Genomic DNA, 20,557 nt, shown 5'->3' on the forward strand with positions numbered 1-20,557 from the left:
AACGTGTGGCAAAGGAGAATGGCAGCCCATACTTGCTGATGGGGTGAACAGGAGGGTAGGTGGTGACCTGCAGCGGGGGAATTGTGGGTATCCTGATGAGGTGAGGCAAGAGAGGGAAGGGGAGGAGAGGGAGAAAAAAAAAAAAAAAATCCAGAGAGGTGCCAGGGAGAAAGGGGCGTTGTACCTGCGAGAGAGGGGATCTTATTTAACTTAGGAGGCTAAGGAAAGGCTCTCAGGTATGACTTCATGGACTCGTTTTTATTCTTCAGTTTATTTTACTTCTCCTGGTTATCGTTTCTTTGGTTTGGATGTGGGATTTTCGTTGGAAGTTTTGCATTTACCAGTGTTGTTTTTGGATCTATTTTGATGCCACTACTTAGTTTTCAAGCTCAGTATTGCTTTGTCTTAGATTATTTGCCCTCTTTTCATGCACATAGCCCCCTCCCCCCTCTCTTACCAATATCCACTGTTATGCTCCAATATTACATCAAGGAAATCCTATGTCTTAATTTAATTCTTCAAAAATTAGTTCAAATCTCATTTTCATCCATTAGAATTATTTATCTCATATTTATCTAGCTATCTAAAGTCTAAATCTCTCAAGGAAATCCTATGTCTTAATTTAATTCTTCAATAATTAGTTCAAATCTCATCCCTTAGAATTATTTATCTAGCTATTTAAAATCTAAATCTTTCAAAGAAATCCCATGTCTTAATTTAATCCCTAAATAATTAGTTCAAATCTCATTTTCATCCATTAGAATTATTTGTCCCATATTTATCAAGCTATCTAAAGTCTAAATTTTTCAAGGAAATCATGTCTTAATTTAATTCTTCAATAATTAGTTCAAATCTCATTTTCATCCATTAGAGTTATTATCCCATATCCATCTAGTTATTTAAAGTCTGATTCTTCAAAGACCCCATGTCCTAATTTAACCTTCAATCCTAGAAATTCCATTACTCGCCAAAAATGATATTTTCGTTAATTAAAATTCTTATCCCCTATCTATTTATTTATTTAAGGTCCAACTCTTCAAAAATTCAACGTCCTAATTTAGTTTTCAATCTTAAAAATTCCGCTACTCATTTTCTATTCGTTTAAAATATTGTTTCCATTAAGTAGCATTATTATCCCATATTATCTATTTATTCTAATCGCTAAAGTTTAATTCATCAGAACTCAACCTCCAAGTCTAATTTCCAACCTCAAAAGCTCCACCGTCCAAATATCGCCGTTTAATGATTATTCTCGTTATTAATGTTATCTCGTCCACTTACTTATTCAGTTATTCATATACCAAAGATCTCATCTCCAAATAAATTCTTAAGTTTTCAAACTCTAAATTCACATCTTTAAATCTCTAAAATTCCATCTTTCGCAATTATTTATCTAATCTTTATTATTTCACCATCGTTGTTATTCCATTTCCTTTACTTATTCACTCATCCATTCATCCCCTCATTTAAAATCCCGAACTCTCAAATCATTTTTTCAAATTTCTAACTTCGTTCAAATTCAATTTCTAAAATTCTCGTTCTCACATTTAGCTTCTAAAAGTCTGATCTTTAAATAAACTCTAAAACTCCAATTTTTAAATAACCTTCGAGACTCTAATTTTTCAAATAAATTTCAAAAATCCGATTTTCTCTCAAATAGTTTTAATTCCCTTTTGGTCTTCAAACAATCTTCTGCTCCTCTTGATTTTAATAAGCATGAACGAATTTTTCATAATTCTGAAATAATGGAGTCTGTGACATTAATTCATGCAAAATACACGGGCTTTGGTGGGAGCCCAACATCAAAGAATAAAAATAAACCTGATTGAAGTGCAAGATTTGTTATTGGTGACTTATTACAATATTCAGTGATGCATGCATGCGTGTTATATTTTATGTTTATTAATTGTGCACTAACTTCACTTCTTGATAGCGCATTGAGGATCGTTGCCCAAGTACGTATCTACTCGCATCCTAGTCATTCTCTGTGCATGCTCTAACTCTCATACGTGTATGATCGTTCCGGGTATTCATTGATTCACTCATCAATTGCCATGATTGCTTCATTTCATTAGTAGAGACCCGACTAAAGGGACTTAGAGGGGTGCTACGGTCTTTACCGTACTTTCCCGATAAGTAACCTGACTCTCGAACCCAATCCGGTTTTTCACAAACCACCTTTTCCAAAATAAGGAGTCACGCTTAGGGTTTTTCTTTCTTATTTTGTTTACCCTTTAAAAATAAAACAAAAATAAGTAGCGACTCCAAGTCATTTTCTTAATAATAAAAAATCATTTTTCGAATTAAAATCGAGCTCGCCATCAAGTGGAAAACGCATGAGCCGAAACGCGAGGTCCACAATAACTAAATTGAACCTATTAATAATAAGTTCTTTTTATATATGTAGATTAATATCAATAGATTACTTTTAACTTAATTAAAAAAACTAAATATTTTAATTTTTTTAGTTAGCCAAAAAATAAACCACCAATTTAAAACTAAGAGTCATCAACAGTGATTTTGACATAAAAGTAATAATATATGCTTATATGGTAAGAGAGTACCAGTTTGATAAATATTTAAAAAAATTATCTAAATTTGGAATTTTTTTTTTTTAAAGATTACTTTTATTGTAAAGTTCACTTCAAGATGCCTCAAAACGAGAATTAAATAATCAAACTTCATTCAAATATGAATTACTTCTATCAATTTCATTCATTCGTAATAAAGGCAGTTGTTGTCATCTTAAATCAATTAATATAAAAAATTATTACAAATACTTCATATATTTTTAAGGTACAAATTTAGTATAGGTATAACTAGATTTAAACCATTCAAAAAACAAATGAAAAAGAGAGAGAGAGAGAGAGAGAGAGAGAGATTTAAATAAACTTAAAATAAGAAAAAATGCAAAATAAAAAATAAAAATTAAGTACTAATAAATGAGATCATTGCTAGATACAAAGGAAAAACTCCTATTTTAGCCACTTTTTTGTATGATAGTTAAAAATAACCTTTTAAAACCATAAAAAACGTAGGTTATATATAAGTAAAATATTCCAATAATTAATTTTTTTTTAAAAGAGAGCATAAAATCTAAAAATCTTTAAATTAAGATTAAATAATGGTTAAGTTCACTTAATCCCTTTGAGGTTTGATATAAACATACCACAATTGATTTCAAATTTTGTTAATAACCCTTATAAATTTATTTTATTTGTAAAATTTATATATATTTTTTAGGCTATATTTGGTTTTGGAAAATGTGAAGGAAAAAAAATAGAGAGGAAAATAAAAAATAGATTTAAAATCAATTAATTATTTTATGTGTTACTTCAAAACTCATATCACTTATTTTTCCTCTTTTTATATGATGATTAAATAATTTAAAATTTTAAAATTTTAAAATTTTTAATTATTTTTAATTAATATTAATTATATTTTATTTTCTTTCGTATTTTTCATGTGTAAATCAAATATGAAAAAAATCATTTTCTTTAATAATTTTTTACTTTCCTAAATACTTTTTGAAACCAACAACAGCCTTGGAGATTTGAATAAAAAAATAAAATAAAATAAGTGTGTATGTGTGGACCCTGCATTTCGGCTCATGCACTTCCACTCGATGGCGAACTCGCTTTTTATTTGAAAATGATTTATTTTTTTAAAAATGACTTGGAGTCGCCACTTATTTTGATTTTATTTTTAAAAAAGTAAACAAAATAAGAAAGAAAACCCTAAGTGTGACTCCTTATTTGGAAAATGTGGTCCTTGAAAAACCAAATCTGGGCTCGGGGGTCAGGTTACTTATCGGGAAGGTACGGTGAAGACCGTAGCACCCCTCTAAGTTCCTAAAAACGAGTCTCTACTAATAAAATGAGGTAGATGTGACAGTTAATTAGTAGATCAAGAGATACCAAAAATGATCACTCGCATGGGAATCAAGACGCCTGTGAAGAATGGCCAAAATGAGAGTGCATGTGTACCTCAACAGGCAAGCCATAATGCGCTATCAAGAAATGAGGTTAGTGCATAATAATGAACACAAACTATGTCACACATGCCACTAAATAGGGTAAGAAATCATCATATATCACAATGCACTTCACTCAAATCTATTTTTAGAGGAAACATCCACTAACGTTGGGCCCCCACCAAAGCCCAATTTATTTTTGCATGAATCAATTTCACAAATTCCATCGCTTGGAATTACAAAATTTAATTCTTGCTTATTTTAAAAATCAAAGAAAATGCGAAAATTGCTTACCAGAAAGAAAAGAGCAGCAAATTTTATTGGAAAATGGATTTTTGGGACCTAAAAAGAAGATCTAAGGATGAAAAGAAAATTGAGGAGTTAAAATTATTTTTTTTAAAAAAACTAGATTTTGGGAAATTGTTCACAAACTAAAGTTTGGAGAATTATCTCAAACTTAAAGATGGGGAAATAGGAGAATGCCACGTGGCCCCAAAGATGGTCGTGCTAAAGGTGGCCATGAAATGAGTGTTTTCTTCTGGGCCCACTCTGGAGGAATATTTGCAATGAACCCACTTTGAAAAGCAGAGTCAACTTCCGAATTTGTAGCCTTCCAATAGTTCTCTTAAAGATGCCCCCATGTCTCTTGAGATGCATTTCTTGGTACACTGACATTCCCTTGAAGTAGATCTCCTTATGGTTAGCATTTAGTAACCGATTAGTTGCTCCCATGATTAGAAGGAACAAACCCACTTCACCAACACAAGGTTGATCGTCTGGATAGGGAACACCATTTTCATCTAGAATGACAAAGCCTGTTGTTATCACAGTGGTGCTAAATGCTCTGAAAGCTTGCGATGGCAACATGCTTCCTTGGATGTAGCTTGAAGCAAGCTCTATGCCTCCTCAACATTCAATAATAGGTTTGTAATGAGCCCTTGAAGAAAGCCAAAGGTCACCATCAACGTTGGATGTTTCTCCAATGGGAGCAAATGACTTAATCTTTGTCCAATCTAAGCCTTCCATACATCTCATACTCTTCCAAGTCTTCACTACGCTCAGAACAGCACCCAAGATAGTTACCCCCGAATCCTGAACAAAATTTCCAAAGTCGCGGTCAAGAGGAGATCCATCATAGAGAGCTAGAACTACACCGGTTAGAAAGGTTGCATAAAGTATAGAAGGTCCCATCATCCATCCTAAATTTGTGGGCCAACAAAGGACATCTCCAACTTGAATACTGGACTATGCCCATGCATCAGCGGCAGATCGAATTAGAGAAACTTGAGTCCATGGAATAGCTTTAGGATCTCTCGTAGTTCTCCTTTTCCTGTTGCGGGGAGCAAAATCACTTTACGTGGAGCAACTTCTACAACTCGACTAAGTGAAGATATCCTTTGCTTTTTATATTCAAAATGAACTTCATGCACATTCACCATGACTTCTAGCTCATGACCCAGCCAACGTCGTAGAGACTTCTCATTGCTCTGCCCGTTTGTTCCATTTCCATTGGTAATACTTGAGTTTTCACACGCTGAAAGCTTGTGAGTTTCTAGCAACTCTTTTAGCCTCTTGACGGCCATAGTGGCTAAACCTGTGTGCGTGCGAGCTCGGGATGGAATGGCTTATTGGAAAACTGTGTGGGGATTGTATCTTCTATCCTTACCATAGCATACGGAGGCCATCGAGTATGGAAGGCATCGAGGTAAGGAATAAGCATGTGCGGGCTGCGCATTGCATGAGAAAGAATGGGAAGAAATTCGAGTGAATGAAGTAGTGAGAATGATAGACTTAGAGGTTGAGCCAAAGGGAAGGGTGGTGAGATTAAGTGGGTTTATAGGGTATTGAAAGAAGTGGTTTCGATGGTGGAATTCAAGATAGATATATGGGACATGGCGATGAGCATGACGGGCATGAAATTTAGGAAAGTGATGAGTCGAATATGGGCACATGCATGGGACTTCATGTATGTGAGAAAATGGAGGAAATGAGCCAAAAATGGAGAAAACGGGTATGAAGAGTTCGTTAGGTGTGAAGCGATGGGTTTGATGGAGGATAGGATGGATGAGAGATGAAGTTGAAGTGGGTTAGAGAGTATTAAAGAAATGCTAATATGCATGGAAGGTTGGGAAGGATGAGGTGGTGAGCTTGGGTGTGGGTATGGTTATGGGCAAAATGGAATAAGGGGAGGGAAGGGGGGAATGGTGGAGACGTTTGCAAAGGTTCATGTGGCCATGCAAACATGTGGGGCATGGGTTTAATGGGTATAGGTGATGATGTAGAGAGAAAAGTGGGTTAATGGGCGTTAGAAAATGGGTATGGAGATGACGTATTTAGTGGGTTTGGAAATGATAGAAAAGTTGGTGAGGGAGGTGAGTTTATGGGATTAGGAGTCGAGTGGAGCTAAAAATGGTAAGGAAAAATGGGTTCGATGATGGAACCAAATGCAGCAATGGGCATGACGGATAGGTGAGAAGGGTGTGGGTTGCCATTAGTGGAATGGATGGAGAAAAGTGTGAGAGGAGTGGGATGACCATGCACGCATGGTTGAGCTTCTTAGCATTCCCTACATGGATAAGAGCGATTCATCTTGCTGCATCTAGAGTTATCCTCAAAAATCACCTTGTAAGTTGCCAAATGTACCCTTTCCCAATACCTCAGCATAAGCCCTCGATGAGTCTTCTAAGTCAAATATAGAGATTACAGCTTTTTGCAACTTTCCTGAAAACCCATCACCTCATTTTCCTTTTGGACCACAAACTATCAGCAGGAGAATAAAAACCACAAGCATGGCTCCCCTCATTTTCACCAAGCTCCAGATCTAACAACTCACCAAACATAGCACAAATGTAGGAGTAGCAACAAAGACAATAACTAGAATGAATGATGAGGATTAAGCAAATGCAAGAACATGAAACACATAATGGTACAGAGCCTCATTTTTGGTAATGCCCATGAGCTCAAGATGAGTGAGATTAACAAAGAAAATAAACAAGTGGCTCATATATCAAGTTCATAAATGAACTCATTCATCAATCTTGTGCAGAGGAAAGGCAAGGAAAACCCAAAAAAAAAAATGAAGCATGCACACAGAAGACTAGATTTAACCATGACAAACAGGTGGCTCTTCCTATCCACACCAAAACAGAAAATTGATGCTCAAGAAGACGACTTAAAATGAGGATAAAGTCGTGCAAAAATGAGACAACAAAGAAGCAATAGTTGCCATACCTAGAAAAGCTCTTCTCAAGCAACTCTCTCCTCCCCTCTGTGAAACTCTGTTTTTTTTCTCCTCTTCAAGCTCTCTACCCCTCAATTCAAAACTCTCCCTTGTCTCCTCGAACCCGTTCCTTGCTCTCAAAAAACGTATTTTTCTCCTTCAGAAAAAATCTCCTTTTCCCAAGCTATCACTCTACCTCTCTGTAACTAGCCATCTTTTGTTCAGTTGTCCTTCATTTCCAAACGGTTGTGTCTCCTTTCTTCTCAGTTGTCCCCTCTGTACCAAGCAACTCGCCCATCAGCCGCTTTTCTTTCACTTCCAATCATCTTCCTCTTGGCTGCTCATGAATAGCTCACTCATCAACTGCTTTCTTTCACTCCCAGTCCTATCCAGCTGCCCCATACAGCCTATTCTCGGGTTGATGAAGAAGAAGAAAAAAAGAAGAAAAAAGAAAAAAGAAAAACAAGAGAAATGTCCCCCATATGAGGGGGTCTACAATATGACATTTCTTTAAAAAATAAATTTTATTTTTTAAATAAATAAAATATGTTTTTATAAAAAAAATAAGTTTTATATGAAATATATATTGTGGACCCAGCATTTCGGCTCATGAGTTTCCGGTCGATGGCGAGCTCAATTTTATTTGAAAATGATTTTATTAATTAAGAAAATGACTTGGAGTCGCCACTTATTTTTGTTTTATTTTTAAAGAGTAAACAAAATAAGAAAGAAAACCCTAAGTGTGACTCCTTATTTTGGAAAAGGTGGTCTGTGAAAAACCAGATCGGGTTCGAGGGTCAAGTTACTTATCAGGAAGGTACAATAAAAATTGTAGCACCCCTCTAAGTCCCTAAAAATGGGTCTCTACTAATAAAATGAAACAATCATGGCAATTGATGAGTTAATTAATGAATACGCAGAACGATCATGCACATATGAGAATCAGAACATGCATAGAGAATGACCAGGATGCGAGTAGATATGTACCTGGGCGACGAGCCACAATGAGCTATCAAGAAATGAGATTAGTGCACAAATAATGGTCATAAAACATAGTTCACGTGCCACTAAATCGAGTACGAAATCATCATATATCACAATTCAATCAAATTGATTTTCAAGAGAAACATCCAATAATGTTGGGCCCCCACTAAAGCCGAATTTATTTTTGAGTGAATCAATTTCATGATTTCTATCACTAAGAATTATGAAAATAAATTCACACTTATTTTAAAACATTTTGAAAATCAAAGAAAATTCGAAAGTGGCTCGCCGGAAAGAAAATGACGGCCATATTTTATCGGGAAATAGGTTTTTGGAACCTAAAAACTCCAAGGAAGAAGAAAAATGTGGAATTAGGATTATTTAAAAATCAAAATTTGAAGATTATTCACAAAAGAGGGTTTGAGTCGAAGATGAGGAAACAGTAGGTAACATGTGGCCCGAAAGGTGGCCATGCATATGGCACACCATGCAATGAGTGTTTCTTCCTGCAGCTTCTCTTTCCAGTTTTCTCCTCTCTGGTCTACAACTCTCTTAAGAGTTTCTTGGATCCTAAACATCATTTCCTCAAGCCCGTAAAAGTGTATATAGATTCCACCATTCAAGAGCTTGAAAATCTCATCACTATTCCTCAATCTTATTCTGAACCTGCATCGTGCCTCCATTCTTGCTCTTTTGTCTTCTGATAAGAACCATGTTTTATCTAAACTGACCTAGATAGTCTTTGAGATACTTGATGAACTCATCTTCATAGAGGAGACTGCCAGTATTGCAGCAGTTATAAAGACACTCAATACTTTCTTGAAAACATCGCCACTAAAGATTGAACTTGGTTCCCCCAAACCATTCCAAGCAACAATTATCATGGCCCGTAAGCACAAATGAAGAAACTCCACATTCTATCAAAGCTTCTGAAAATATTCCAAGAGGAACGTATCTCAACAAAATTAACTTTTCCCATCCAGCGCTCTCTGGTAGTTGGTTTGCCATCCCCATTTCTTTCGCAATGGATCTCTTCTATAGGCAGATAAAAGAAATCGGCATCTGCACGCATTGGCCAACCTAGTCGGAAGCAATCAACTGGCCAGAAGTATTCATTTAAATCATCATAGTTCCTCCATTGGGAATGCTTAGATTTTTCCCTTTCGTTCCTATCAACTTCCTTTGCGATCACTTCATAGATAGGAGTAACCACTTTCTTTAAGAAAACCTCTTCTTCACCTCCACAGGCTGGTTTCACATGTTCACCTGTCATGGGACTGACATTCCCAGCCAGCATACCATACAGCTCAAATGCCATATGATGATCAATATATGACAGGCATTCTGGCATGAATCTTAAGTTTGTAGCTGCTCCCCAAATGAGAAGATATAAGCCCATGTACAATAGTTTGCGATGCTGCATTTCCTGCTGTATAGTTGGTAACCAAAGACTGCTTTTCTGATCCAAGTACTTGCACCATTTTTTTGTAATTCTTGAACAGTTTCTCCATCACTTCTGTCAGTGCGCGTTCATCCAACTTGGGTTGTTGATCAGGCTTAGGAAACTGTCGTATCTGCACATTTTCAAGTAATAAAATCAAATGTTCCCTTTTACTGGCCACGTTATCCTTCTGAAATCTAAACATTGCCTGTAGCCAGTCTAGAATGTCTTCACCGTTTTTCTTCTTGTAATCCCGTGGCCATGGAAGACCCCTTGTGTTACGAGGAGCATAAACAGCAACTTGAATATCTGGATATCTCATAATTGCCTGGTTTGCACTATCAGGATCAAGAGGAAGAATATTGTAAGGGACATATATCTCTGTCTTCTCCGCAACCTGATTTTGAGCTTCTAAAATCTCACGATCAACTTCAGTAGCCTGAGTATGATAAACAGCTTCCAAAACCCCAAATAGAACATTAGTGGTTTGATATGCTTTTGTGAACTGTGCCAGATCAACTTCATTGGCAGCATTTTGTAAAGCTGGGATATATTTTTTTGTAGTGATGCTGATGAAAAAAAAACTCTGCATGAGCTGGTCTTATTTCAACATTCACAGCACCAGTCTTCAGAAAGGCGTGTTCGCTTTGGTGGAAACCTCGATGTAGAGAGAACATGGATTCGGCAATTGGGTCTCCTCAACCTTAGCAGCTTTGGTGAAACGATCCCCATTTTCTTCAACGGAGATGTTGAGGACGAGCTTCTGAACCCTCACCAGATATGAGAGTTTGCTCTTCGAAATCAATGAAAAGGTGAGTTATGGAGATACAGCCACGGGGTAGCACAAATCAGTGGGAAATTGACAGTGGGTATGAAGGGTATTAAGGAGGATGAACGTGCATGTAGAGCAACAAGCAGGTATGGTACACGGTGTGAATATATGGGTACGGTGGGCTTTAAAGATATGGGTATCCTTAGTGAACTAGGTAGTGAGAAAAAAAAAAATGATTGGTGAGTGTTGAAAGATGTGGTGAAATGGGACGGGTTTGCAAGTGTTGAATGGGGTTGCGGGTAGTAAGAGAAAGAAGTATGATGGGCATGAGAGACGTGCTGGACAAGGAATATGATTCTTGGGTGGTGGCAAAAGTGGGTACGAAGGGTGCAGTAGGTATGAAGCAATGGGTTGTGTAGGGACCCATCCCTGATGACACGTGGCACGCGTCCCCTGACGATACGTGGCACGTGATCCTATCCGGAGTATCCACATCCGGATTTCCCCAAAAGTACACGTGGCGCGCTTTCCTATCCGGACCCCTGAAATAAAGAGCACACGGGACTCGCAAAACATCCTATCCGGACCACCGCCATTACTCATCCGGCGACCTTTCATATTCTACCCGGATATGTTCATCCAGATCACTGGCCAAGCCAAGCATGCCTCACTACGTCATTCTGACATCCTGTCACAAATCATATCCCAGTACCTGCAGAGTGAAAAGACAGAAGTGACAGCAAGTCACTTCTCACGATCTCTGACAGCCGTTCATAGGATGAGGATATCCCTGCCACCACCTAGTGGCATCATGGTAAACCAAAAAGCCTTCCATCATTTATGGAGGAGAGAGAATTTCCAAAGAACTATATATACAAACCTTCGCGCAAAGAAGAAGGTAAGCCTTTCAATACCAAGTAAAAGGCCAACTATGCCAATTGCTTTTATCTCTCTTTCCGTGGCTGACAAAACCATCGGAGGGTGTGTCCGGACACCCTGTCCGGACGCCTTTTGCAGGAGCAACTGAATCAGGAATCACAGTTGAGATCGTACGTCCATCCATTTGGCAACTATGTGGATCATTGAGAATACGAGGCCTCAACATTGGCGCCGTCTGTGGGAAACTTTTTCGCTGATTCAGTAACTAGCAAAGATGGCCACGCCCTCCCAAAGCCGTTCATCTGGTAGAGGAGAGGAAGACAATTCTGAATGGCGCTAAGCCATCGAAAGAAGGCAATTAGCAAGCGAGCGACAACTGCAAACTCTCCTCCAGGAGACGACAAGGTTAAGAGAGGAAAATGCAATATTGCGAATCCAGGCATCATCGACGGGGCCACCCCGTCGTCAACACTCTAGAGGCCAAGTAGCCAACTCAAGGCCTCATCTGGAGTCGATCTACCCCGGAACAGCGGAGGCAATCCCTGAAACACGCAACGCTAGGCCGCAGGAGCCACACACACCCATGCCTCGAGCTCCCCGTGAAGAGAGCTCAGATTCCACTCATTTCTCGTCAAAGAGACGGCGTGACAGAAGATCCCAGTTATCGGGCGCTATACGTGCGAGACTAGGACCCCAGCAGCCTGGCAGGCCCAAGCCACCAGCAAACACCACAAGGGGAGTGCACCATGACCCTACGGTCACCCCCATACCACAAAACGTTCTCTCGCACCATGACCCCTTGGTCACCCCCATGGTGCAGAACGTTCCACCGCACCAAGCGGTACGATCCATTGGGAAAAATCCCCCGAACGAGCCACCCATCGGCTCTATTAGCAAAAGGCTGGATGACATGCTCTCCACGCCTTTCTGCTCTCATATCATTCATTACGAGCCCCCAAGGGGGTTCCTCGTACCAAAGTTCTCCACGTACGATGGGTGCAGTGACCCCTTCGACCATATCATGCATTATCGGCAGCTCATGACCCTCGATATAGGCAACGATCCGCTGCTGTGCAAGGTATTCCCTGCCAGTCTACAAGGACAGGCCCTCTCATGGTTCCATCGCCTACCTCCTAACTCGGTGGACAATTTCAGAGACCTTTCAGAAGCTTTTCTAGGACAATACCTGTGCTCCGCTCGGCATAAACAGAACATCAGCACCTTGCAAAATATAAAAATGAAGGATAATGAATCCTTGAGGGAATTCGTGAAACGATTTGGCCAAGCCGTCCTACAAGTGGAAGCTTGCAGCATGGACGCTGTCCTACAGATCTTCAAGCGAAGCATCTGTCCAGGCACTCCATTTTTTGAATCACTAGCTAAGAAACCTCCCGTGACGATGGACGATTTGTTTCGACGTGCGAACAAATATTCCATGCTTGAGGATGACGTACGGGCAGCCACCCAGCAAGTATTGGTTGCCGGACAGCCGTCCAAAGGGAATATAGAAGGAAGCGTTAAACTTCCGGACAGGCCAAGGCCATCCGATCGAAGGCAAGAAGGGCCAGGCCGCTCGGAAATGCCACCCCTCACACCACTCTCTATAACTTATGAGAAGCTTCTCCCTATGATCCAAAGCATGTCCGATTTCAGGTGGCCCAGACCCCTCGGATCGGACCCATCCAGGAGAGATCACAGCAAAAAATGCGCTTACCACAAGGAGCATGGCCATACTACGGAGACGTGCAGAAGCCTCCAGTATTTGGTGGAAAGGCTTATAAAGGCGGGACATTTAAGGCAATACCTCCGCTCAGATGCCAGAGATAGAGACGCCTCCCGGAGCCGCGACTCTGGAGCCCCCACGGTTCCAGCCACCCCCAAAGCCGTTATAAACTACATCAATGGAGGTCCGTCGGATGAAGAGATAAATTCCAAACGAAAGAGGCAAAAATTATTACGAGAGGCAATGGTACGTGAGCGCGTCAACTCCATCCGACCTAGGATAACTGGAGGAAGCCCTCACCCCATAGACGGAACAATCACTTTTCCACCAGTAGACCCCACACGGATATTACGTCCGCACCGCGACGCCCTCATTCTATCCTTAAGGATAGACAAATTCGATGTAAGACGCATCTTAGTTGACCCAGGCAGCTCAGCTGACCTGGTACAAGCATCAGTCGTAAGCCACATGGGACATAATTTAGTCGGTCTCGAAAACCCTGGGAGAATCCTGTCCGGATTCAACGGGGCATCAACCATTTCCTTAGGAGATATTGTGCTACCAGTTCAAGCCGGCCCAATCACTCTCAACGTCCAATTTTCGGTGGTACAAGATTTGTCACCCTTCAATATTATCTTGGGGCGCACATGGCTGCACGACATGAAAGTCATCCCCTCTACATATCATCATATGGTAAGTTTTCTTACTGAGGGTGGGCAAATCAACCTGTACGGCAGCCAGCTAGCTGCTCGCCAATACTACCAGATAGCAAGAGAATTCGGGACCAGTCAAGAGAATGAACCTCTCCCTGAGTCCACGCACGCACTCGACCAATAGCAGTCACCGTGCCCGACGGACAGAGATCCCCCGGTAGCAGATCCCTTGCAAACAATCCAAATTTCGGAAGAAGATGCTCACCTTACTCATATCAATTCCCTCTTAACACCTGAAGAAACCCAGAACATCCAAGACGCCCTCCGACAAAACCATGACATTTTCGCATGGGCGCACTCTGATATGAAGGGGATTCATCCATCAATAGTCTCTCACAAACTTAACGTTTTACCAACAGCGAAACCCATCCGGCAGAGGGTTAGACGTTTCCACCCGGACAGACAAAAAATCATCCGGAATGAGATCGACAAACTACTGGAGGCCGGATTCATCAAAGAAGTAGGATTATCCGGACTGGTTGGCAAATGTAGTAGTGGTGCCTAAAAAAGAAGGCAAATGGCGGGTCTGCGTTGACTACACCAACCTCAATAAAGCATGTCTGAAATACAGTTTCCCCTTGCCACGAATAGATCAAATTGTGGACTCCACTGCTGGGCAAGGGATGCTCTCCTTCCTGGACGCTTTCTTCGGATATCACCAAATCCCCATGGCCCCGGATGATCAAGAGAAGACAGCCTCATAACGCCACACGGACTTTATTGTTACAAAGTCATGCCATTTGGCCTCAAGAATGCTGGCGCTACTTATCAAAGACTGATGACAAAGATATTTAAACCACTAATCAGCCGTACAGTAGAGGTATATATCGACGATATCGTGTCAAAAGCAAAACCCGAGAGGAGCATGTTCTCCACTTACAAGAAGTTTTCGCCTCCTAAGAAGTTTGACATGAAGCTAAACCCCTCTAAATGCGCCTTTGGCGTAAGTGCTGGAAATTCCTGGATTTATGGTCAGTCAAAGGGAATAGAGGTTAGCCCAGATCAATCAAGGCAGTCATAGAAACACCACCCCCCAGGAACAAGAAGGAAGTACAACGCCTCACAGGCAAGCTTGTCGCCCTAGGGCGTTTTATAGCCCGTTTCACCGATGAGCTACAACCCTTCTTCTTGGCAATCCACAAAGCGGAGCAATCGGATGGACGGACAACTGTCAAAACGCTTTCGAAAAAATTAAACGGTGCCTCATGCAACCACCCATCCTAAGCAGCCCTCTCCCCAGAGAAAAATTGTATATGTACCTGGCTGTCTCAGAGTGGGCAATTAGCGCTGTCTTATTCCGCTGCCCATCGCCAAGGAGCAGAAACCCATCTACTACATAAGCAAAGCGTTAGCAGATGTAGAACCAGATATTCAAAGATGGAATTAACGGCCTTAGCACTTCGAAGTGCCGCCCAGAAACTCCGACCCTATTTCCAAGCACACCCGGCGGTCGTGTTAACTGACCAACCCCTTCGCAATATCCTACACAAGCCGGACCTAACCGGAAGAATGCTTCAATGGGCCATAGAATTGAGTGAATATGGAATCGAGTTCCAACCCAGATTATCCATAAAAGGCCAAGTGATGGCTGACTTCGTGCTGGAATACTCTCGAAGGCCCTCCCAACACGAGGAGCCAAGCGAAAAACAATGGTGGACTTTGCGGGTTAATGGGGCTCCCGGTCGTCCGGATCCGGGTAGGACTCCTGTTGCAATCCCCAACCGGAGAATATTTGGAGCAAGCCATCCGGCTGGGATTCCCCGCCTCTAACAATGAAGCAGAATATGAAGTCATCTTAGCCGGATTGGACCTCGCTCTGGCTCTATTCGTCTCGAAACTCCGAATTTATAGCGATTCCCAACTTGTGGTAAGACATGTTCAGAAAGAATATAAAGCCAATGATGCACGCATGGCGCGATACTTAAACAAAGTAAGGGACACCTTGCAGCGATTCACCGAATGGACGATTGAGAAAATCAGGCGGACTAAAAACTCGCGTGCCGACGCCCTAGCAGGCATAGCCGCTTCTCTTCCCGTCAAAGAAGCTATACTATTGCCTATATATGTGCAAGCCAAGTCTTCCGTCGTCGAAACCTCCACTTGCCATACCATTGAGGAAAGCAAAACAGACGACAAAGGCTGGATGAAAGCCATCATTGAGTACCTCCGGACAGGCACCCTGCCCGAAGACACTAAGCAAGCACACAAGATCCGGGTGCAAGCCGCCCGCTTCACCCTAATAGGGGAGCATCTGTACAAGCGATCCTTTACAGGTCCCTACCTCAGATGTATAAATCATTCAGAGGTGTTGTACGTATTAGCTGAATTGCACGAGGGAGTATGCGGAAATCATGCCGGAGGTCGGTCTCTGGCGCACAGGGCCCATTCACAAGGTTATTACTGGCCACGATGAAAAAGGATGCGGCGGCATATGTTAAAAAATGTGACAAATGTCAAAGGCATGCCCCCATTCAGCACATGCCGTCAGGAGAACTGAAAACAATCTCAGGACCTTGGCCCTTCGCACAATGGGCATGACATAGTAGGACCTCTACCAGCCGCACCTGCCCAGAAAAAATTCCTGCTTGTAGCCACGGATTACTTCACTAAATGGGTAGAAGCTGAAGCCTATGCCAGCATCAAAGATAAAGATGTCACCAGGTTTGTATGGAAAACATCATCTGCCGCTTTGGAATCCCCCAGACCATCATAGTAGACAATGGCCACAGTTTGATAGTATCGCATTCCGGAATTTTTGTTCAGAACTAAACATCCGAAACTCATACTCTACGCCACGATATCCCCAAAGCAATGGTCAAGCGGAGGCCACAAACAAAACGCTAATCACTGCCTTAAAGAAAAGACTCGAGCAAGCCAAAGGAAAGTGGGTGGAGGAACTACCCGGCGTCCTGTGGGCTTATCGAACCACACCCGGACGTCCAACAGGAAACACTCCCTTCGCCTCGCATACGGTATGGACGCAATCATTCCTACTGAAATAGGTTTACCCACTGTCCGGACCGAGGTAGAAAGGGAGACTGATGCAGATACAGAGTTAGGAAGAAACTTAGACTGGGCGGACGAAGTAAGAGAAACTCAGCCATCCGGATGGCAGATTATCAACAAAGGCATCAGCCCACTACAATCGCAAGTAAGGCCCAGAAGCTTCAAAAATGTACGTTGGTCCTTAGAAAGTTTTTGAAAATACTGCTAACATAGGAGTAGGAAAAATTCCAAGCCAACGGAAAGCCCCTACATAGTGTCTAAAGCAAATGAAAGTGGAGCCTATCATCTACAAGAACTAGATGGAACCCCATTGCAGCGACCATGGGAATGTATCTAATCTAAAGCAGTATTACCAATAAAGGATGAGACAAAATGAAGAAGTATATTTTATTGATACTTGTGTGAAAAGAATCACATACAAAAAGTCTCCGGACTACAAAATGCAAAGAAAAGATAGCAGTAAAATTCTTTACAAAGAAAAGACCCTCATTGAGCAGGTTTGCGACGCAGCTTCTCCTCTTCACCCGGAGGAATTGAAGGACATCCCGTTTGATTCCATGCTTCTTCATACAGCAGCGATAGCCAAAGAAATATTTCATCAACTTGCTTCTGTACTCCGCTTCAAGTTCCTCCCTTTCCGCAGCAAACTCACCCTCCAGCTCTTCTTTTGCGCTGATAAGCGCAACTGCAACTCTTCTCTTGCCTCTTCTCAATAGACACCTCTGTCCGGAGTTGCCTTACCTCCCTCCTCAAAAGAGCCATCTCGTCCTCCGTCTCAAAAAGGCGGGCTTCCATAAAATCCTCCCTGCTCTTTGCCTCAGCAACTCCTCTCGAAGAACCTCGTTCTCCTCTCGAGTAGTAGATGAACTGCTTCAGCCTGCCCAGTCTCAAACGCAACTTCTCTTCATCGCTCTTTCGCTGAGACACGAAGATTTTGTGTAATCAGCAGTCTCCAGCAGGTCAGAAAGAAGATCACGTTGATGAGCCATGCCGCGAAGGCCACTCACCAGCTGCAGGAAAATACTCAAACAAAGAAAGACCAAGTTACAAAACCATGTGACAAACGCATCATATGACAAAGAAATCAAGCACAAATTATACCATCTCTACTGTCTCGAACATCTTGGCTGAAGGCACTCCAACGTCAGATCGGAAGGAATCTGTTTTAGCTTCTCTTCCATCTCCGCATAGCTAAAAGGGCTAGCAGAGTTGAAAGTGCATCATCAAAAAGACTCCCCTCCAAGGTGGCATTGGAAGTGATTCCTCATCCGGGACCATGGCTTCAGCATTCTCAACAGGCTGGGTCTCTTTGGATGAACCTCATCTGGCACCAACACTGGGGTGGCTGGGTTTTCTTCCGCCATCTCCGCCTCATTGCCTTCCGGGTGACCCTCCTTGACGGATGAGCAGCTACCTCGATGCTTTCTAAAACCGACCCTCAAGCCGCCTAGCGAGGCCAATTTCAAGTCACGTACCGGATGCGACCTTCTCCTGGTTGGCCCCCTCACAGTACAAAGGCACGAGGGCTCGGCCCATGAGAAGGCAACCCCTGGTTATCCGCCCCCATTTCTCCTGTTGGGGTGTCGCAGGAGGCAAGGTCGCAGCGCTAGAGACCAGGGCCGCAGCCACATCCGGATGAGGGGAGCCGGGTTGATTTATTGAAGGCGCTTCCTCAGTCAGAAGAGCCATCCGAACGTCCGGCGCCATTGAGGCCCGAAAGGTTTAGGCCCTAATAAATTCAAAACCGCTTGAGACAAAGGCGGGAGAGGATTTTCCGACTCTTGTATTGTACATCCTTTTCATAGCCAATGGGAGGCGGTACAAACTCCTTCGGAGGAGTTGGGATTTTCACTGTCTTTCCCTTCTTCTTCTTACTCAGCTTCCTCTTCTTTTTCGCTGGAGCATCAACAGGTGGAGAGGACGCGGACCGTTTCCCACCCGGAGCCTTCCGCAAGAGCCCCTCTTGTCTTTTCCTCTCTCCGCTTATTGAGACGGGCCTTGCGTGTCCGGGCATCTGCCTTCCGCGCCCTCTCATAGAAGGAAGTCTTCAAGGGTGAAATGCTCCCCAGCTACCACTTCTTCAGGCAGCCGCCTCGGGAGTATGTTCACCACGTATGCCTGAGCCCCTGGACGACCAAGCGGAGTTCTGCGCAGAAAAAAGCAGCTCACAACTCCTCGGCCGACGTGATTTTGAAAAGCCTCTTCAAACGAGTTGAACGAGGCTTCTCCACCCAATCCACCAGTTTTCCCCTTTTATTCTGGCCTGCACCCAAGCAAGCAAAATATGTCAACCACCTAAACAATGCTGACTTACAAACCACGCAAAAACAGCAAGTAGCCTAGTTATACCTGGAACCTTCAGCGACTGGTTGGGAACAAAGGCCTATCCGGAGCTCCGCCAAACCTGCCCATACGCCCTTGACCAGTACCTGTCCCTTGGCGGCCCTTTTAGTCGAATCCGGCAGGTTGGTCACCATTGCAGAATGGAAGGCTGGCGACGAAGCTAAAGATATTACTCTTCACCTTCTTGATCGAATAAACGAAGAGAACCTCCAATAGTGAGAGGTCCAAATTAAACAACATACTTAGAATGCTGCACCCCATCAGCACCCGAATCATTTGGGATGTGCATACACTGGAGGAATTTGGGTGAAATGCAGAAATTCCTTGACCAGAGACGGGAGAGGGAACCGGAGTCCAGCATTGAACTGCTCCTTGGTAAAAAAGATCGCGTTATCTTCCGTTTCTCAGGCAACACGCCCTCTCCATCAAAGAGTTCCACAGATACACCATTGGGAATACAAAACCGATCGCAAAATTCCTTCACGTTCAACTTTTCCACAGATTTCTCAGCACGAGATCACCAGACGAGCGAGGTGAAGAACTTCCTTGTTAGCAAACATTTTTTAGCCTAAAGATGCAGCAGAATCTGCATGGAAGAAATCCAACAAGTCAAACAAAATGCATCACCCCACAAAACCTCAAACCCTACCCCACAGAAGATTCAATACCCCACCAAAAGCGCAGGGGGGCAACAGAAACCCCAAACATATCTGAAATGCAGAAAACCCTAGAAGCTAACATCAACAGTCAGTCGCCCAAACAGCTTTTCCAAGCAAATTAAAAAACCGAGAAAAGAGAATACAAGAAGGAGAGAAACCAGAATAGCATACGTACCAAATGTAAACTGGAAAGTATGGACAGAAATCGCAAATGCAGTCGCCGTCACAACCTGAATGCTGTCGATACACTCACAAGCGAAGACACGCAGTAGGCAGATGAAGCAATAACAGAGAAAATGCAGTAAGAAAAATGCAACGGGAGGCCACCGGCTGCTATTTATAGGAGACAGCCCCTCGTATTCCAAACGTTTAGCAAACGCTATCATTAAACCGACACATTGCCTAGGGAATACCCAGAGACTGGCTCGCCATAAATGCTCTCCTGTCTCTTCGTCCCCGCTCGCCACGTGGTCCAATGAGCACAAAAAGCAAGCTTCGGTTTCAAAAGGCAATCATTCTTTTTTAACCCGCCCATTTTGCTAAAGCAAAATCGACAAGTTAAAAAGGGGGCATTGTAGGACCCATCCCTGATGACACGTGGCACGCGTCCCCTGACGATACATGGCACGTGATCCTATCCGGAGTATCCACATCCGGATTTCCCCAAAAGTACACGTGGCGCGCTTTCCTATCCGGACCCCTGAAATAAAGAGCACACGGGACTCGCAAAACATCCTATCCGGACCACCACCATTACTCATCCGGCGACCTTTCATATTCTACCCGGATATGTTCATCCGGATCACTAGCCAAGCCAAGCATGCCTCACTACGTCATTCTGACA

The 20,557-nt window shown here is 42.6% G+C and overlaps 1 protein-coding gene and 1 pseudogene across 1 annotated transcript; one reads left to right on the top strand and one right to left on the bottom strand.

Moving 5' to 3' along the window:
* Positions 1-8,908: 8,908 nt before the first annotated feature.
* Positions 8,909-11,715, bottom strand: LOC117932025 (annotated as a pseudogene).
* A 137-nt stretch (positions 11,716-11,852) lies between these two features.
* LOC117932026 lies at positions 11,853-13,829 on the top strand. The gene has a single exon (XM_034853075.1). The coding sequence runs from the start codon at positions 11,853-11,855 to the stop codon at positions 13,827-13,829; it is 1,977 nt and encodes a 658-aa protein (XP_034708966.1).
* Positions 13,830-20,557: the final 6,728 nt, after the last annotated feature.

Source organism: Vitis riparia, chromosome 15, assembly GCF_004353265.1.
Source record: "Vitis riparia cultivar Riparia Gloire de Montpellier isolate 1030 chromosome 15, EGFV_Vit.rip_1.0, whole genome shotgun sequence".
NCBI classification, from domain to species: Eukaryota; Viridiplantae; Streptophyta; class Magnoliopsida; order Vitales; family Vitaceae; genus Vitis; species Vitis riparia.